The 17,020-nt window shown below is 47.2% G+C and overlaps 1 protein-coding gene across 1 annotated transcript; it reads right to left on the bottom strand.

Moving 5' to 3' along the window:
• Positions 1-4,532: 4,532 nt before the first annotated feature.
• On the bottom strand, positions 4,533-16,276 carry LOC123180505 (anaphase-promoting complex subunit 7). Its single transcript, XM_044592574.1, has 18 exons — positions 16,069-16,276; positions 15,684-15,752; positions 15,484-15,534; positions 15,200-15,337; positions 15,035-15,097; positions 14,723-14,838; positions 14,204-14,288; positions 13,600-13,659; positions 12,897-12,942; positions 12,496-12,569; positions 7,099-7,149; positions 6,825-7,025; positions 6,696-6,740; positions 6,372-6,465; positions 6,154-6,299; positions 5,820-6,049; positions 5,011-5,071; positions 4,533-4,904 (listed from the first exon to the last, which is right to left on the bottom strand). Exons 1-18 carry the CDS (start codon positions 16,135-16,137, stop codon positions 4,818-4,820), a joined length of 1,686 nt encoding a protein of 561 aa, XP_044448509.1. The 5' UTR covers positions 16,138-16,276; the 3' UTR covers positions 4,533-4,817.
• Positions 16,277-17,020: the final 744 nt, after the last annotated feature.

Below are 17,020 nucleotides of genomic sequence, written 5' to 3'. Positions count from 1 at the left end.
GTCCACCACACATCCCTAATCTATCGAACTCGCAACTTTCCCCCTCCGGTCCGTCTGTCCGAAAACGCGAAACATCGGGAATACTTTCCCGGATGTTCCCCCCTTCGCCGGTACCACCTACTGTCGCGTTAGGACACACCTAGCACCGCTCATTGTCATGTCACGCATCGTCATGCTTATGTTTGCATTGTATTTACTGTTTCTTCCCCTTCTTCTCTCCGGTAGACTACGAGACCGACACTGCTGCTGCCCAGTTCGACTACGGAGTTGACGACCCCTCCTACTTGCCAGAGCAACCAGGCAAGCCCCCCCTTGATCACCAGATATCGCCTATTCTTCTCTATACTGCTTGCATTAGAGTAGTGTAGCATGTTACTGCTTTCCGTTAATCCTATACTGATGCATAGCCTGCCCTTGCTTCTACTGTTGTTACCTTTACCTGCAATCCTACATGCTTAGTATAGGATGCTAGTTTTCCATCAGTGGCCCTACATTCTTGTCCGTCTGCTGTGCTATACTATCGGGCCGTGATCACTTGGGCGGTGATCACGGGTATATACTTATATAATATATACATGACACATGTGATGACTAAAGTCGGGTTGGCTCGTAGGAGTACCCGCAAGTGGATCTTTGTGGCGGAGCGACAGGGCAGGTTGAGACCACCTAGGCGAGAGGTGGGCCTGGCCCTGGACGGCGTCCGCGGTTACTTCGACATAACACGCTTAACGAGTTCTTGGTATTTGATCTGAGTCTGGCCATTTGGTCTATACGCACTAACCAGCTACGCGGGAACAGTTATGGGCACTCGACGTCGTGGTATCAGCCGAAGCTCTTTTTGACGTCAGCGACGGAGCGGCGCGCGCCGGATTGGACTGGAACGCCACTAGGCTAGGTCTGCTTCTGGCCGCCCTCGCAACGTGCAGGTGTGCAATGGGCGATGGGCCCAGACCCCTGCGCGCATAGGATTTAGACCGGCGTGTTGACCTCTCGTTGGAGCCTAGGTGGGGCTGCGACGTGTTGATCTTCCGAGGCCAGGCATGACCCAAAAAAGTGTGTCCGGCCAAATGGGATCGAGCGTGTTGGGTTATGTGGTGCACCCCTGCAGGGAAGTTTATCTATTCGAATAGCCGTGTCCCTCGGTAAAAGGACGACCCGGAGTTGTACCTTGACCTTATGACAACTAGAACCGGATACTGAATAAAATACACCCTTCCAAGTGCCAGATACAACCCGGTGATCGCTCTCTAACAGGGCGACGAGGAGGGGATCGCCGGGTAGGATTATGCTATGCGATGCTACTTGGAGGACTTCAATCTACTCTCTTCTACATGCTGCAAGATGGAGATGGCCAGAAGCGTAGTCTTCGACAGGACTAGCTATCCCCCTCTTATTCTGGCATTCTGCAGTTCAGTCCACTGATATGGCCCTTTACACATATACCCATGCATATGTAGTGTAGCTCCTTGCTTGCGAGTACTTTGGATGAGTACTCACGGTTGCTTCTCTCCCTCTTTTCCCCTTTCCCTTTTACCTGGTTGTCGCAACCAGATGCTGGAGTCCAGGAGCCAGACGCCACCGTCGACGAGGACTCCTACGACACTGGAGGTGCCTACTACTACGTGCAGCCCGATGACGACGACCAGGAGTAGTTAGGAGGATCCCAGGCAGGAGGCCTGCGCCTCGTTCGATCTGTATCCCAATTTGTGCTAGCCTTCTTAAAGCAAACTTGTTTAACTTATGTCTGTACTCAGATATTGTTGCTTACGCTGACTCGTCTGTGATCGAGCACTTGTATTCGAGCCCTCGAGGCCCCTGGCTTGTATTATGATGCTTGTATGACTTATTTATGTTTTAGAGTTGTGTTGTGATATCTTCCCGTGAGTTCCTGATCTTGATCGTACACATTTGCGTGCATGATTAGTGTACGGTCAAATCGGGGGCGTCACACAAGTAACATACCGATGACAAAGGGAACAACGTATGTTGTTATGCGGTTTGACCGATAAAGATCTTCATAGAATGTGTAGGAACCAATATGAGCATCCAGGTTCCGCTATTGGTTATTGACCGGAGATGAGTCCTGGTCATGCCTACATAGTTCTCGAACCTGTAGGGTCTGCACGCTTAACGCTCGATGACGATCGGTATTATGAGTTTATGTGTTTTGATGTACCGAAGGTTGTTCGGAGTCCCAGATGTGATCACGGATATGACGAGGAGTCTCGAAATGGTTGAGACATAAAGATCAATATATTGAAATGCTATGTTTGGACATCGAAATGGTTCCGGGTGAGTTCGGGCATTTACCGGAGTACCGGGAGGTTACCGGAACCCCCCTGGGAGTCTATGGGCCTTATTGGGCCTTAGTGGGAGAGAGGAGGCGGCAGCCAAGGTGGGGGCACCCCCCCCAAGCCCAATCCGAATTGGGGTGGGGGGCGGCCCCCCTTTCCTTCTCCCTCTCTCCTCCTTCCTTCCTCTCCTACTCCAACTAGGGAAGGGGGGATCCTACTCCTATCGGGAGTAGGACTCCCCCCTTGGGTGCTCCATGAGAGGGCCGTCCCTCCCCCTCCTCCACTCCTTTATATACGGGGGAGGGGGGCACCCCATAGACACACAAGTTGACAGTTGTCTTAGCCGTGTGCGGTGCCCCCTCCACAGATTTCCACCTCAGTCATATCGTTGCAGTGCTTAGGCGAAGCCCTGCGCCGGTAGCTTCATCATCACCGTCACCACGCGGTTGTGCTGACGAAACTCTCCCTCGACCTCAGCTGGATCTAGAGTTCGCGGGATGTCACCGAGCTAAACGTGTGCAGATCGCGGAGGTGTTGTACCTTCGGTGCTAGGATCGGTCGGATCGTGAAGATGTACGACTACATCAACCGCGTTGTCATGACGCTTCCGCTTACGGTCTATGAGGGTACGTAGACAACACTCTCCCCTCTCGTTGTTATGCATCACCTAGATGGATCTTGCGTGTGTGTACAATTTTTTTTTAAAATTACTGCGTTCCCCAACACAAGGAGGATCAAGGGATGTAAAAGGTCTGCAATGAAAAGGTAGGGTGATACAGGGTCACCCTAGTGCAGGTCATTTTTGCAATTGTTCCAGTTTCCCGGCATACCATTAAGGAGGATGGCGGTTTTGCCGTGAAGCATAGAGAGCACCATTTTGTGGGGGAACCCCTTTAAAAGAGCAGTTGAATTAGAGGTTCTCAAGCGATCAACTCAGAAGCCTTTTGGAAATCCAACTTGAAGACCATGGCGTGAGCTTTCCTTGAGTGACAGGAACCAAGAAGAACAGCAGCGTAACTTAAGCTTTTCGCAATAGACTTTCCGTTGATGAAGCTTGGATTAGATGTTTTAGCTTGTCCGTTCAGACTTTTTGCAATAGCCTTGCAGGAACAGTTCTGAAGCGAGATTGTTGTAAAGTCATTTGCGGATATAGGGGCCGAGTCTTTGGGAAGCAGGATAATAAGGGTTCAACGTTCGACGTCTAAGTTCTGGTTGTGGAAGGCATGGAAGAAAGGTGGGACGACATGTTTAATCGAGCTGTAAAATCCATGTCCAAAGCTATGAAACAGGGTCGGGGTAAGATACTTGTTAGTGAAAAGCGTTAATTTGAAACAGAACAACTCTAAGTGATCATTCAAATGATTTACTTTTTGGAACCCAGTGTTAACAACAGGCCACCTCCTATCCTACACAGTAAGGCCTTGTTTGATTGCTGAGGGAGATAATTCCAGGTAAAAGGCGCCCTGGCTAGAAAATTCTTGGTAAAATGAAAGCCCCGTGGAATATTCACTTCACTATTTGGGAGAAACGAGGAGGAGTGGGGGATAATATTTTATCTTCTTCTTTTCTTAGTATACTCTGTACTCTATCCCTTTGCAATCCATCTGGGCTGCTGCAGCTACCATTGTTGGAGAGGAAAACGAGAGATGTAGTTCTGAGGGGAGGCGGCCGTGCCCCTGCTCGTCGCTGCGCTGCCCATGGCCAAGAAAGGTGGAGGGAACAGTGGGGAGAACGGCAACGGGGGCCAACCGCCGGCGGAGGAGGAGACTTCGCTGGAGATTCAGGTGGTGCGGGGAGGCATACCGGTAGCTGGCGGCCCCAGCGTCGGTGATGGCGGAGCGGAGGAGCCGTCGACCGTTTTACGGCCTAGGAGGTGGAGGATATGTTGTTGGCCCCGTGAGGTGGAGTGACGCCATGGGCATCACCGGAGGAAAGCGATTGCGAGACAGACGGGGAGAGTTCTCCCGATGTAGGTTGTGTTCGGTTGGCATGGATTTGAAGAGGTTAGGGATTAAATCCCATACAAGTCACATCCCCACCCCGCCCCCCCCCCCCCCCCCCCCCCCCCCCCCACACACACACACACACACACACACAAACCCCCTCCAATCCTCTTGAGATAGGGTGCGACCGAACAAAGCCGTAAGGAGACGCGGGTTTGTTACCCAGGGAATCGGGGTGGATCGGATAGGGAATATTCCCTCCCCCTTGCCACCAAATACGCGTGGAGCAAAACCAGGGTGAAAAACACGCGCGGTTTTCTCGCCCAGGGAAAAGGTCGGGATCCCGGAAGGATCCCCTGCTACCAAACAAGGCCTTACATGAGAGTAGCCCCGTGGGCAGTGGCACAACATTCCCACTCGTCAATCAAACCATCGGCACAAAGTTGTTACGCCAGCCACCTTACCAAGTACTGTACCAACCCCCACCCCGCACAGCAAGCCCCCTTCGGTCAGTGACAGCTTCAGCATTCATGGTACCTCCAGTATACTGATATGTACCGCCTTTTTGAATCCACAGTTCCTACAGCAGCTCGGCGTCATCCTGGTCACCATCGACGTCGTCAGCTTCGTTCTCGTCCTCGTCTTCAGGCGCATCCGGGTCTACTCCCTGCACAGGGGAATCGGAGCAGTCAACGTTTCTTATCTTACCGTGGAGCAAGTCTAAGAGGGAAACCAAAACATGACAGGAGCCGCTGAATGTTAGGAGATCGCACCTTCATTTGCTTCTCCAAGCGCTCCAATCCTTTCTTGGCTGCTTCATTGTGCGGGTTTATCCTGCAAAAGAAAGTTGGTTTTTCCATGAACTAGTACACAAGGCTACAAAACGTAAAACAATAGGCATGTCGAGAAGTGTTAACAAAGGTTTTCGAAACCAAAATAGGCCAATTGCCTCCCACAATTTAGTTGACACCTGATAGAGCTTCACTGCAGCCTACAAGGAGTGACGTTTCTATCTCTAGATCGGTTAAGATGCACTAGCAAACAGCTAATGGGAACTCAAAGTGATAACTAACGTACATATGTTTGTAAAGTAGTAGTAACAGCTAAAAGAGCAAGAGACCATCTTGGGTAGCTTTTGAGTAGCTGACTTGCTGGATCAGCCTTCAATGGCAAGATGGACGGAAATTGACGGAGTTGTTAATCATGACAATTCGTCTACAGAAACAATCTAGTATATGAGATAAGTCCCGGCCTTAACTACAGTGAGCATCAAATATTCTAGGACAGAAGAAGAATATTCCACAAGACATATTTCAGACATACTAATCTCTCAGTTTACCTACATTTAATCAAGCAAGTTAAATCATTTACAACCTTCCAGGTACCAATTGGCCTTGTTCAAGGTAGCAATTGACCCATTGGTGAGGCCAGGGGGAAAGACAATAAGCTCTGGGAAGAGAAATGCCCAGGACTGTAAATGGATAGAATTGAGAGGGTGGGGAAATACAGGATTCAGCATGAAGCCTTCCTACAACTTAGGGCTGCTATTCCATAGTTTCACTTCAAGAGGAAGTTTGCATACCTTAGTGCAGATTGGTAGTGGGAGAGTGCATCCGAAAGCAGACTTGTTGCTGCAAATACTTGAGCCAACTTGATATGTAGAGAATCATCGGCCCATTGTCTTAGATATCTTTCAAGTAACAAAACTGCCTCCTTATTCCGTCCTTCAGCAACATGCAAATCAGCCAATGCCAGTGCTGCTCCAAGAAATCCAGGTTCAAGACGAATAGCAGATTCATAGAACTTTCTTGCCTGGAAAATAATTGAACAACATGAATTACTTGCCAAAGGGCACAATCACAAGAAAAAAAGTATACAAAATGAAATCATAGGAAAAAAAAACTTTTTGTCTTTACCTTCTCTCTCCCACTGGAACTGATAGCATGCACATCACCAACTAGCTTGAGAGCTTTTGCAGACTGATGCATAACCTTCATTGCTTCACGTGCAGTGAATAGTGCATCTTTGCATTTGGAAAGTGCTAGATAAGCACGCACCAAACCTGAGAATAATATCCATATTAAACTGCTTGTAGGTTTTGGATAAGTAACCAGAAGTATCTATGTGTAACAACCTTGATAAGAGCGAAGATCAGCCCTTAGTTCTTGAGCTCCCCTGAAGTCTGTTACTGCCAAATCTGGTCGATTCAATGAAAGATGCAGATTGCCCTTAAAGAATATAAGCAAACAGTAAGCCCACCACCTGGATAACAAAAAATAAAGATAGGATCCTAGCCATATACGAATTATGAAGTATAAGCCAACAACCGCAACAGGTTTGTTGTAAACCCGCCAAACATGCTTGTATACTTCATTGCAACATTTCCAGAATATGACAATGCAAGCGGACACTGGTACCATATTTATGTTGTATGGTCAATAACGTTATGTTTTCTTACCTTCATAATATAGCCGGTTATATGCCTATCATCAACTCGAAGGCTCTGCAAAATGTAAAACAACGTAAGGAACATTACATGGAAGGTTCGCTTCCACAAAACATATCTATATCTATAAAATGTACATACCTTTTCAGCATATGTCAAAGCTTTTCTTTCATCTTTTCTTTCCCAAAATGCTGCAAGAGCAATACATGTTTCTGGTCTTGCAGGATCAATATGCAGCATATCATGTACCAGTTTGTTTAGCTTAGTGTAGTCCGATTTTAATTTTAGGAGGATTGCATACTCATCCATATATGTCATGATGTTTGGATCAATTAACCGAGCCTGCAAAGCACCAACCGTTTTAGAGACATATATTTCCTTACAAGGAACTCGAAGCCTATACTTGTTTCTTTACCTTCTCAAAATTCATAATTGCTTCTTCATTCTTGCCTATGATGGTTTCAACCTAGAAATAAGAAGCAGAAAAATCAGGATAGACAATGAATAAAGATAATTAAATTCACACAAAAAAATGTGATGATTGTTAGGAATAAGCAACTTGTATTCCCATGAGGCCATAGGCCGATATATATACATGTACAGGTGTGGAACATATGCAGGAAACCCCTTATACAACGGGATAAATATAAAGGGGTACATGACCTATATTATAACTCTAACACCCCCCCCTCAAACTCATGGTGGAGGAACAACACTGAGTTTGGAGAGATAAAAGCCATGTTGCGCTTTAGTCTGGGCCTTCGTCAGGAAATCCGCCAACTGTAACTCGGAAGGCACATACTGAAGAGTAATAACCTGATCCTGCACAGCAGCGCGCACATAGAAAGCATCAACACCAATATGCTTGGTGAGCTCATGCTTCACAGGATCGCGCGCAATGCTAATAGCACCTGTACTGTCAGATAAGAGCATAGTCAGTGTAGTGACAGAAACACCAAAATCCTGAAGTAACCACCGTAACCAAGTCACCTCTGCCGTCAAAAGAGCCATAGCTCGCAACTCAGCCTCAGCACTCGAACGGGAAACTGCAATCTGTTTCTTCGTCTTCCAGGCAATGAGAGAACCGCCAAGAAAAACACAGTAAGCAGAAAGTGAACGGCGATCAGAAGGATCACTAGCCCACGTAGCATCCGCATAGGCCTGAAGCTGTAAAGAACTGGAGCTATGAAAGAAGAGACGGTGAGAGATCGTGCCCCGAAGATATCGGAGAACACGAAGGAGATGACTATAATGAACCGATGTGGGAGCAGAGACAAACTGACTCAGAATATGAACCGGATAAGAGATGTCCGGACGAGTGACAGCTAGATAGACAAGACTGCCAACGAGATGACGATAACGCGTCGGGTCAGGGAGAGGATCACCATCAGTAGCACGAAGGTGAACATTGAGCTCCATAGGAGTCTCAACAGTGCGCTCGTCAGAAAGAGCAGCACGAGCAAGAAGATCCTGAATATACTTTTCCTGAGATATAAAAAAGCCATCAGAGGTAGAAGAGACTTCAATCCCAAGAAAGTAGCGAAGAGGTCCAAGATCAGACATAAGAAACTGCTCACTAAGACGGGCCTTTACAAAGGCAATATACTCGGGGTCATCCCCAGTGATGACCATATCATCAACATAGAGAAGAAGAAGAGTCCGGCCACGAGGAGAAAGGTGAATAAACAATGCGGGATCATGAGCACTTGCTGAAAAACCAGCAGTAGTGACCACAGAAGCAAAACGCTCAAACCAGGCGCGAGGGGCTTGCTTAAGGCCATAGAGAGAGCGACGAAGACGACACACCATGCCATCAGGAACAGAATACCCAGGTGGTGGCTGCATGTATACCTCCTCACGCAGCTCACCATTAAGAAAGGCATTCTTACCATCAAGCTGAGATATAGTCCAGTGGCGTGCAGAGGCAACAGCAAGAAGTGTACGAATAGTGGTCATATGGGCCACAGGAGCAAACGTCTCGTCATAATCACGACCATGCTCCTGCTGAAAACCACGAGCCACGAGACGAGCTTTGTGACGCTCAAGAGAACCATCGGAGCGAGTCTTAACCTTGTAGACCCACTTACAAGTGATGGGACGGACTCCGGGAGGAAGAGAAACAAGATCCCAGGTACCAGTGCGTTCAAGAGCAGCAATCTCCTCTGCCATCGCAAACTGCCATTCAGGATGAACAACAGCCTGACGGTAAGAAGTCGGCTCAAGAACAGCAGCACCAGCGGTGGGAAATCCAAAGCGATCAATAGGCGGACGAGGACGAGAACGCAAGCCATAAGTAGGCTGAGAGGAAGAGGACGACTCATCCAAGGAAGCATCCACAGGTCGTGAACGACGAGTGTAATGCTGAGGAAGAGATGGAACAAGAGAAGGAGGAATCGCCAAGGTAGAATCAGGGGGTGGCGACGAAGAAGTCACCGGAGATGAAGGTGTAGAATCCGGTGTCATGCTAGGTAAGGAGACCGGGGAAGATGGTGGCGGCGAATCGACGAGGGGTGGAGAAGCAGAGGGAGTGGAGCGAATAGGCACAGGCGCGATGGGACTGATAGGGGAGTCAGGAAAAGTGAGGAAAGAGATATCCTCTACTAAAAAAACGAGGAAGATGGGCGTGGGTAAAAAGGACGAGACTCATCAAAAGTCACGTCTCGAGAGATACGCATCCGACGACCGACAGGATCCCAACAACGATAGCCCTTATGCTCATCACTGTAGCCTAAGAAGACACACTCAACAGACTGAGCGGTCAGTTTGGTGCGTTCGCGAGGGGCAAGAAGAACATAGCAAACACAACCAAACAAGCGGAGCATCGAATAATCGGGAGAACGATCAAACAGACGCTCAAAAGGAACACCACCCTGCAAAGCAGCAGATGGCTGAAGGTTGATGAGATAGACGGAAGTGGAGATAGCCTCGGCCCAAAAATGAGGCGGAAGAGAGGCGGCGATCATCATAGCACGAGCCGTCTCAAGAAGGTGACGATGCTTGCGCTCAGACACGCCATTCTGAGCATGAGCACCAGGACACCACGCAACATCTTAGAGATATACTCACCAGCGGAGTCAGCACGAAAAACACGAATGGGTGAAGAGAACTGAGTATGAACCATGGCAGCAAAACGCTTATAAATAGACAACACCTCACTACGTGAAGTCATGAAATAAAGCCATGTGTAACGAGAAAAATCATCGATGAAAATAATATAGTATTTATGACCACCTTTCGAAGCAAAAGGAGCCGGACCCCATACATCAAAATGGACTAAATCGAAAGGACGCTTAGACACTGACTCACTATGGGAATATGGTAACTGAATCTGCTTGCCAAGACGACAACCCTGACACTCTAAAGAGACATCTCCTGAGACAGACCCCAGAAGACCTTGACGAACTAAAGACGATAACCGAGAACCACACAGATGACCAAGTCGATGATGCCACTGCTTGAAGGAACCAGTAACAGAGGCGACAGCAGCGGAGGGACTGGCGATGGTGGTGGCAGCGGAAGGAACATGAAGCCAGTCCAACTCCCAAAGACCCTGAGAATCACGGCGGCGAGGGCCAGCCCCAACCAGAGTGTGCGTGCGACGATCCTGGACAGAACAAGAGTCAACATCAAGGATGACACGACAACCAGAATCAGTAAGTTGACCGGCAGAAAACAGATTCATGGTAAGGCGAGGAACATGAGCAACATCAGGAACAGAATAAGGAGTGGAAAGATGGCCTCTACTAGCAACAGAAAGTGGAGTACCATCAGCAGTGAAGACATGAACAGGAGAATCCAGCGAGCGAAGAGAGGACAAAGCGGAAGAATGAGAAGACATATGAAAAGAAGCTCCAGAGTCCAGAACCCATGGGAATGTACCTGACTGTGTAGAGGGCGGGTGCTCAGTGCGGGAAGCATCAGTCACAGAACCAACAGTACCCATCGAGGAAGAACCTGAAGCCGCGAGCAGACGCTTAAGTCTCAGAATATCCTGCTCAGTCAAAGCAATGGCTGAAGCTGGCGAGGGAGATGACGAAGTCCCTGATGATCGCGCCTTGCGCAGGTGTTTCCGCTTGGTGTAGCACTGGGACTCAATATGACCATCATTGTTGCAGTAGTCACAATGTGAACGGGGGCGACCTGAGCCTCCAGAAGGAGTGGGCAAGAGCGGCGGAGCACTCGAGCGAGAATGGGGCGGTGCAGCAGGTGGAGTGGAAGAAACCCGAGTAGCGAGCACAGAGGGAACCTCCAGCAAACCAGCACCACGTAGGCGAGTCTCCTCAGCACGAATCTCTGAAAGCGCCTCCATGAGAGAAATACGGCCACGAGCAAGCAACTGAGCACGCCGGGGCTCAAACTCCTTACGGAGCCGAGACAGGAACTCGTAGACGCGATGAAACTCCAAATCGGCCTGGACAGCCTGGCGGCATGGGCAAGTACGACAACCAGCACTGCGGAGAGAATCAAGCTGGCGCCAGATGGCAGAACTCTGTGCATAAAAGTCATCAACAGTAGAGTCACCCTGCTGAAGAGCATGCTCCTGACGAACCATAGAAAGATATAAGGCATCACCAGAGGGCTCATAGCGCTGACGAAGACAGGTCCACATCTGGAAGACAGTAGGAAGACCCAGAAACTCAGAAGCAAACTGAGGCAGAACACTAGCAGTGAGAACAGCTGCAGCACGAGCCTCATCATCAAGCCACTGGGTGTAAACAAACAAAGCACCATGATACGTCTGAAGAGCCTCCTCATAAGCCAAAGCCCTCTTCATCATAGGCACGATCAGCAGCCTCATCAGCAATCTTAGCCGCATCCTTGGCGGCCTGATTAGCATCCGTAGGAAGAACCAGGGGAGTCGGCGGAGTAGGGGCCACCGGAGGAACCGGACGTGGCGGACAGCAGACCTCGCCAGAAAGAACGCCCCAGAGACGGATGCCACGCATGTGAATGCGCATGAAGCCAGCGAACTCGGTGTAGTTAGTACCATCAAAGATCACCGGACAGCGAGGGACAGCAACATAGCCCGATGCAGCAGACATTTTTTTTTGAAGAGACCCGACGGCAGGCGGAAGACCACGGGAGCGGAGTCCTGGCGGGAGGGGCGGATGACCGCGAGTCCTGGCAGGAGCTAGCGGGCGGAAGCGGCGCCTGAGAGCTGGAGCGGCGGGAGCGACCGCGGAGTCTGGCGGACGGCAGGAGCTGGCGGGCGGGAGCGGCGCCTGAGAGCGGGAACGGCGCGGCGGAAGCAAACGCGAGTCCTGGCACCTGGCGGCGGCGGGAGCGGGTCGCCGAGACGAGCGGGATCGAGGCGGGAGACCGAGGCCGGCGGCTGGACTGGCGGGAGTCCAGAGGAAGCTGTACACGGCGCGTGACAAGGAGGCCTTCAGACGAGGATGCTTCGGCCGGATCGGAGCAGGGCAGCCGTCACGACGGGATCGAGCACGAGTTGCGGCGTGCGAAAAAGAAACCCTAGAGCTCTAATACCATGTTAGGAATAAGCAACTTGTATTCCCATGAGGCCATAGGCCGATATATATACATGTACAGGTGTGGAACATATGCAGGAAACCCCTTATACAACGGGATAAATATAAAGGGGTACATGACCTATATTATAACTCTAACAATGATGAACTATGACTTCAGAAATTCTTTACATAACTGAGGAACATAGGAGCATCAAACTTACAGAAATCAAGACATACATAACAAAGAGGCATTACATGAGAGAGAATAACTTGATGATTCTACTTCAATATACAACATATACAGAAGCCCAACAATGGGAAACTTGAAGAAAGAGATAAACCTTCGCAATTTCCAGCAAGATGTGCACATTATTGGGAAATCGTTGCATTAGTTCCAGGTATATATCCAGGCCACCTAGAAAAGGTGAAAAAACAGTAAGCTTATTTATTATGATGAAGAACCTGAAGTTTTGAAAGCTGCAAATTATGCCCAACAGATTACTGAAACTGAAGTTTTGAAAGGTTGATTAACAAGCTATGCTATAGTACCAGAGTCCAGTACCAAATTAAGACACAGGATGGAGCTACATGGTGATATGTTATTAACAACGAATCATTTAACAGCACTCAATATCCTTGGCAGCCATACGAAATAATTCCTTGATCAGTTCAATAAAAATCAACTAAGCACATCTTATGCTAGAAACATCAAATGAAATCTGGAAAAAGTTCATTGCAATACCTTTATAATCATGTGAAGCAATGCAACACTGGGCCTCTACATACCGCTATTAAGAAAACAATAATTGAAGTAAATTAATTATTTGAGCCAACCATAACAAGAACAAGATGTATGATCAAATATTTGCTGAAAGAGAAACACAGTTTCTGAGGAACCAGTAACAAAAAATCACTCCAATAAGAAATACACTTTAGCTGCGGAAAGAATTATGTGGATCATTTGGTAAATTGTAAAAAATCCACCTAATCAGTTTGCATTAATGGTGTATCCTTACATTTCCCATTTAATCACACCTAATCAGTTTGCATTAATGGTGGTAAAGAAAGTAACAGAAGTGCAGGTGTACACTGTTGTGGCAGTTGTGGCAAATTCTTCGGAGTCGAAAGAAGGCCAAAGGTGTGTTCCAATTTAGTAAAGTTTAGCATGTAGACTGTTAGTGCTGCTTTGGCTTTCAATAATCAATGTGCCAAGGAGATCTAACATGCAATCACCTATTTTGTAACTTAGGGTATACAAGATTAAACGCTGTATGCCATGCAAGGTTATCTGATATCAACATAAATTCATTTCAATACATTACTTTCATTACTATTGGTGGCAATGTGACATGCCTCAAATGGTAATGTTTCAAATATGTATGAAATCCCCTGGAAACATCAGCAGCCTGCCTATATGCAACAGGAGTGCAGCATATTTCACTTACATTCCACCAACGTTGTGCATCCAAAAAATCACCTGGTGGCTTGCCTCCTCTATTTGGTGCCTACAGACGAATATAATAATCATTCCAGATTTCTAAATTTCAGCAAATAATGATTCAAAAATAAATTTTACACTGCGCAATTGGATGTTCCTTATTTCTGCATAGTTCGTATATGCAGTGCTCACACCTATATATATCAACTGTTAATAACTTATATGTACAGAAGATATGCACCAAAAGGGGGTAAACTTTGGTGCAATGATGGTTCTGTAACTATGTTCAACTATGCGAAGGTAAATAGTGGAAGTGTACGCAATTCAGAGATATCCTTGAGCAACCCATAAATAGAATACAACTTACTGCATACTCCACACGTAAAACAGAAGATGTGGGAAATTTATCAAGGTGATACTGTTTAGATCGAGACATTGAACAATAAAACATGATTAGAGAAGAAGACGTCGTATTTAGGAAATTTGACAATCAATCAGCATACAGAAAACTAGCATAACGGATATTTATCTGTTCTCACTAAAATTAAACTATTCATCTAGAGAGACCGTGCTTCCTTTTGAGATCTTAAGCAAAAGAAATGGACACTTACTTGTGCAAATAGTAAAGAGAACTCCTTTGAAGAAAGCCCCATTTCAGCCAAAGCTGCAATAGCCTCAAATACATAAGGGCATTGCCTAGCAGAAAAGAATAAAGATGTCGAAAACAACTTGTCAAATTACATCATGAAGGACTAACCATATGAGGCAATGCGATAGAACAGGAAATATCACTATCAATTTATGCCTATGACCTCCTCCCTCTGATTCATAATATAATTAGTTTAGGACAATGACACAGTCATCAAAGTAACACTTTGACCATAAATGATTAAAAAATATGTCGTTACAACAGATGTAATTCAGTAATTACATGTTATAAAAAAATCATGAAAAATCTAGTAATATCAATACTATATTGAACATTTTGGTAATATTTTGTATAATGATGGTCAAGCCGAAAAAAACATTTGACTGACAGAACCTCTAAAGCAGCTTATATTATGCATCAGAGGGACTATAAAGTTGCAGAATTCGGGATCATAGAAAACAAATCATTTGATTTGTTGTACCTCAAACACTCTTTATAACATATGGCAGCCGCACGATTATTTCTGGATATTCGATAAAGCTTGCCTAACATCAGATTCATTTTTAGATTTCTCATTTTAGAAGGAATCCCTTCCATCTGCAGAAAACATGTAGATCAAACTCTGCATCATTTGTCATTGTCAAAAGAACAAACCACATCTAGATCAAAACCATCCTACATATATTTAAAGGTTTCGTATTTTCAAATATTGACCAACACTTATGAGCATAAAAAATGTTTGCTAAATTTAGCAAACATTAACACAGACTCACAAAGAAAGAAAAGCCCGAACCTCTTGGAGTGCTTCACGATACTCATGTAAAGCAGAATGGCAAATAGCTATTTTAGACTTCACCTACAACAGTAGAGCAAAATTGCACTGAGTTATTTGCTAGGGTTGTATAGAATAAAATACCAATGCAAGAAACACCAGAATGGTCTACTGAGCTGTTCACACCTCATTTTCATTGAATGGCATAACATTTGAAGAATTTGGAGAAGGTGACCGGCCGGTAGTGGAAATTGAGATTCTGGCAGTACTTGTTGCTTGTCTGGGGATACTTTTGCTACATTGCATAGCTTGCTTGTAGGCATTCTATAATGATCAAAAAGCGAAAATAAGAAACTTAAATTTCAACAGTAAGCAGCAAACTGTCACATGCATGCTCAGCTTTCCGACACAACAAAGCTCCTCATAGCATTCTAAATTTCTAATAAACCATGGTTTCTCAGCAATATTACCAGTGCCCTCCGAAATTCTTTCTCCCCATACAACGCATCACCGTGCAGGACCTGCAGTACAGCACACAACATTTCAGGCACGAGATGTGAAAATTGCGGTATCTAGGCAATAGGAATGGGCATTCGGCAGCGCAACATTGTGTAAGAGTAGGCCCGAGCTAGCATCAACTTCCCGTGCAGAGCTACAAAGGGCAACTTACCAAGCTTTCTGCCTTCATGGATATGCTGGCCTCATTATTTGCGCCACCAGAAGACACGAGAAAGCATCCCTGCAAGTCATGAAAAATTATTATTGCTACCTGAAAACCTCTGTACAGAAGGAAAATCTAACGAGGAACAAGTCCTAGGCCAGACTCTGCAAAATTGTGTGAGAGTAGCCCCCCTTTTGCTATCGCAACCTTTAACCTTTTGGGACGCAGGATTGTTTTTTTCAATTCCTAGGCCAGCAGGCCAGCTCGCTCCCTAGCTCAACTACCTAGCCACCGACGAGCAGCCCGCGCACGCGCGCCACATGCAACGGAGCAGTTGATCCGGGGCAAAACCCTAGAGGTTCGGAATGGGGGAGAAGGCGCAGGGGTTACGTACGAGCGTCTGGGCGGAGTCGAAGATGCCGGCGTCGAGGAGGGCCGCCATCGAATCCCGCGCCGCCTCCATCTCCGGCAGGCGGTCCGATCCGGCGCGGCGCGCTGTCCGCGAGGGTTTGCCGGTGGAATTTTGAATTGGGATTTCGCTGCTCGGTTCGATTGGAGAAGCGTCACTGCCTTTCCTCACTGTTCAGTACACCGGAGAAACGAGAGGGAGAGTAGAAGAAGGGGGTTCGGAATGGGCTCCACGCGGGCTTGTGCGGCCCAGTTGGGCCCGCTTCGAAATTCAGGCGAGTGGCGGGCAATATTTTCCGTTTGGAGAAAATCTAGCGCGAGCGTAGTCGTTTCGCTCGAATAGTACCAGACCGCTAACCGAGCGCCGACGTCACCGGCATATATACGTGCCGCTCGTCCGATGAATCGGCCGGGCGTGGTGGTGCGCGCCTATGACTTCAGCTTCGGAGGGCTAGAGTTGGCATCAATGTGGTTTGGGTCTGTCGGGGGCCGCACACGCACAACCCACCAGGAAATTATCGCGTTCTCTGATTTCAATATCACAGGCCGATCTTTCCCTCCCTTATCGTCTCTAGAGAGAGCTAGAGACTAATATAATATGTCGGACAATGTCGTCTAGGGAATACAATGTCGATTCGGCATTGTTGCGTGTGCTGTGGGGGACACTCCCAGCCGTAACCCGCCTCTTACAAGATGACTTGGGCGGTTCCATATCTATTAGTCCCTCACTTCCATAACGAAGTGCGTGTAAATATTTAAAGAAGTCAAATTTTACTAACTTTGACTAAGTTTGTAGAGCTCCCGCAAAAAAAATTGTAGAGAGAAATGTATAAGTCTAGAATACCAAATACATTGGGAAACTCTTCCCCTCAGCCGGCTGATCCGTGGTGGACACCCGCCAGATGCGATGTTGTCGGATCGGATTCAATTGAATGGCT

This window comes from Triticum aestivum, chromosome 1D (genome assembly GCF_018294505.1).
Source record: "Triticum aestivum cultivar Chinese Spring chromosome 1D, IWGSC CS RefSeq v2.1, whole genome shotgun sequence".
NCBI lineage: Eukaryota > Viridiplantae > Streptophyta > Magnoliopsida > Poales > Poaceae > Triticum > Triticum aestivum.
The sequence above is the reverse complement of the archived record's forward strand: the minus strand, read 5'-3'. Positions and strand labels throughout refer to the sequence as shown.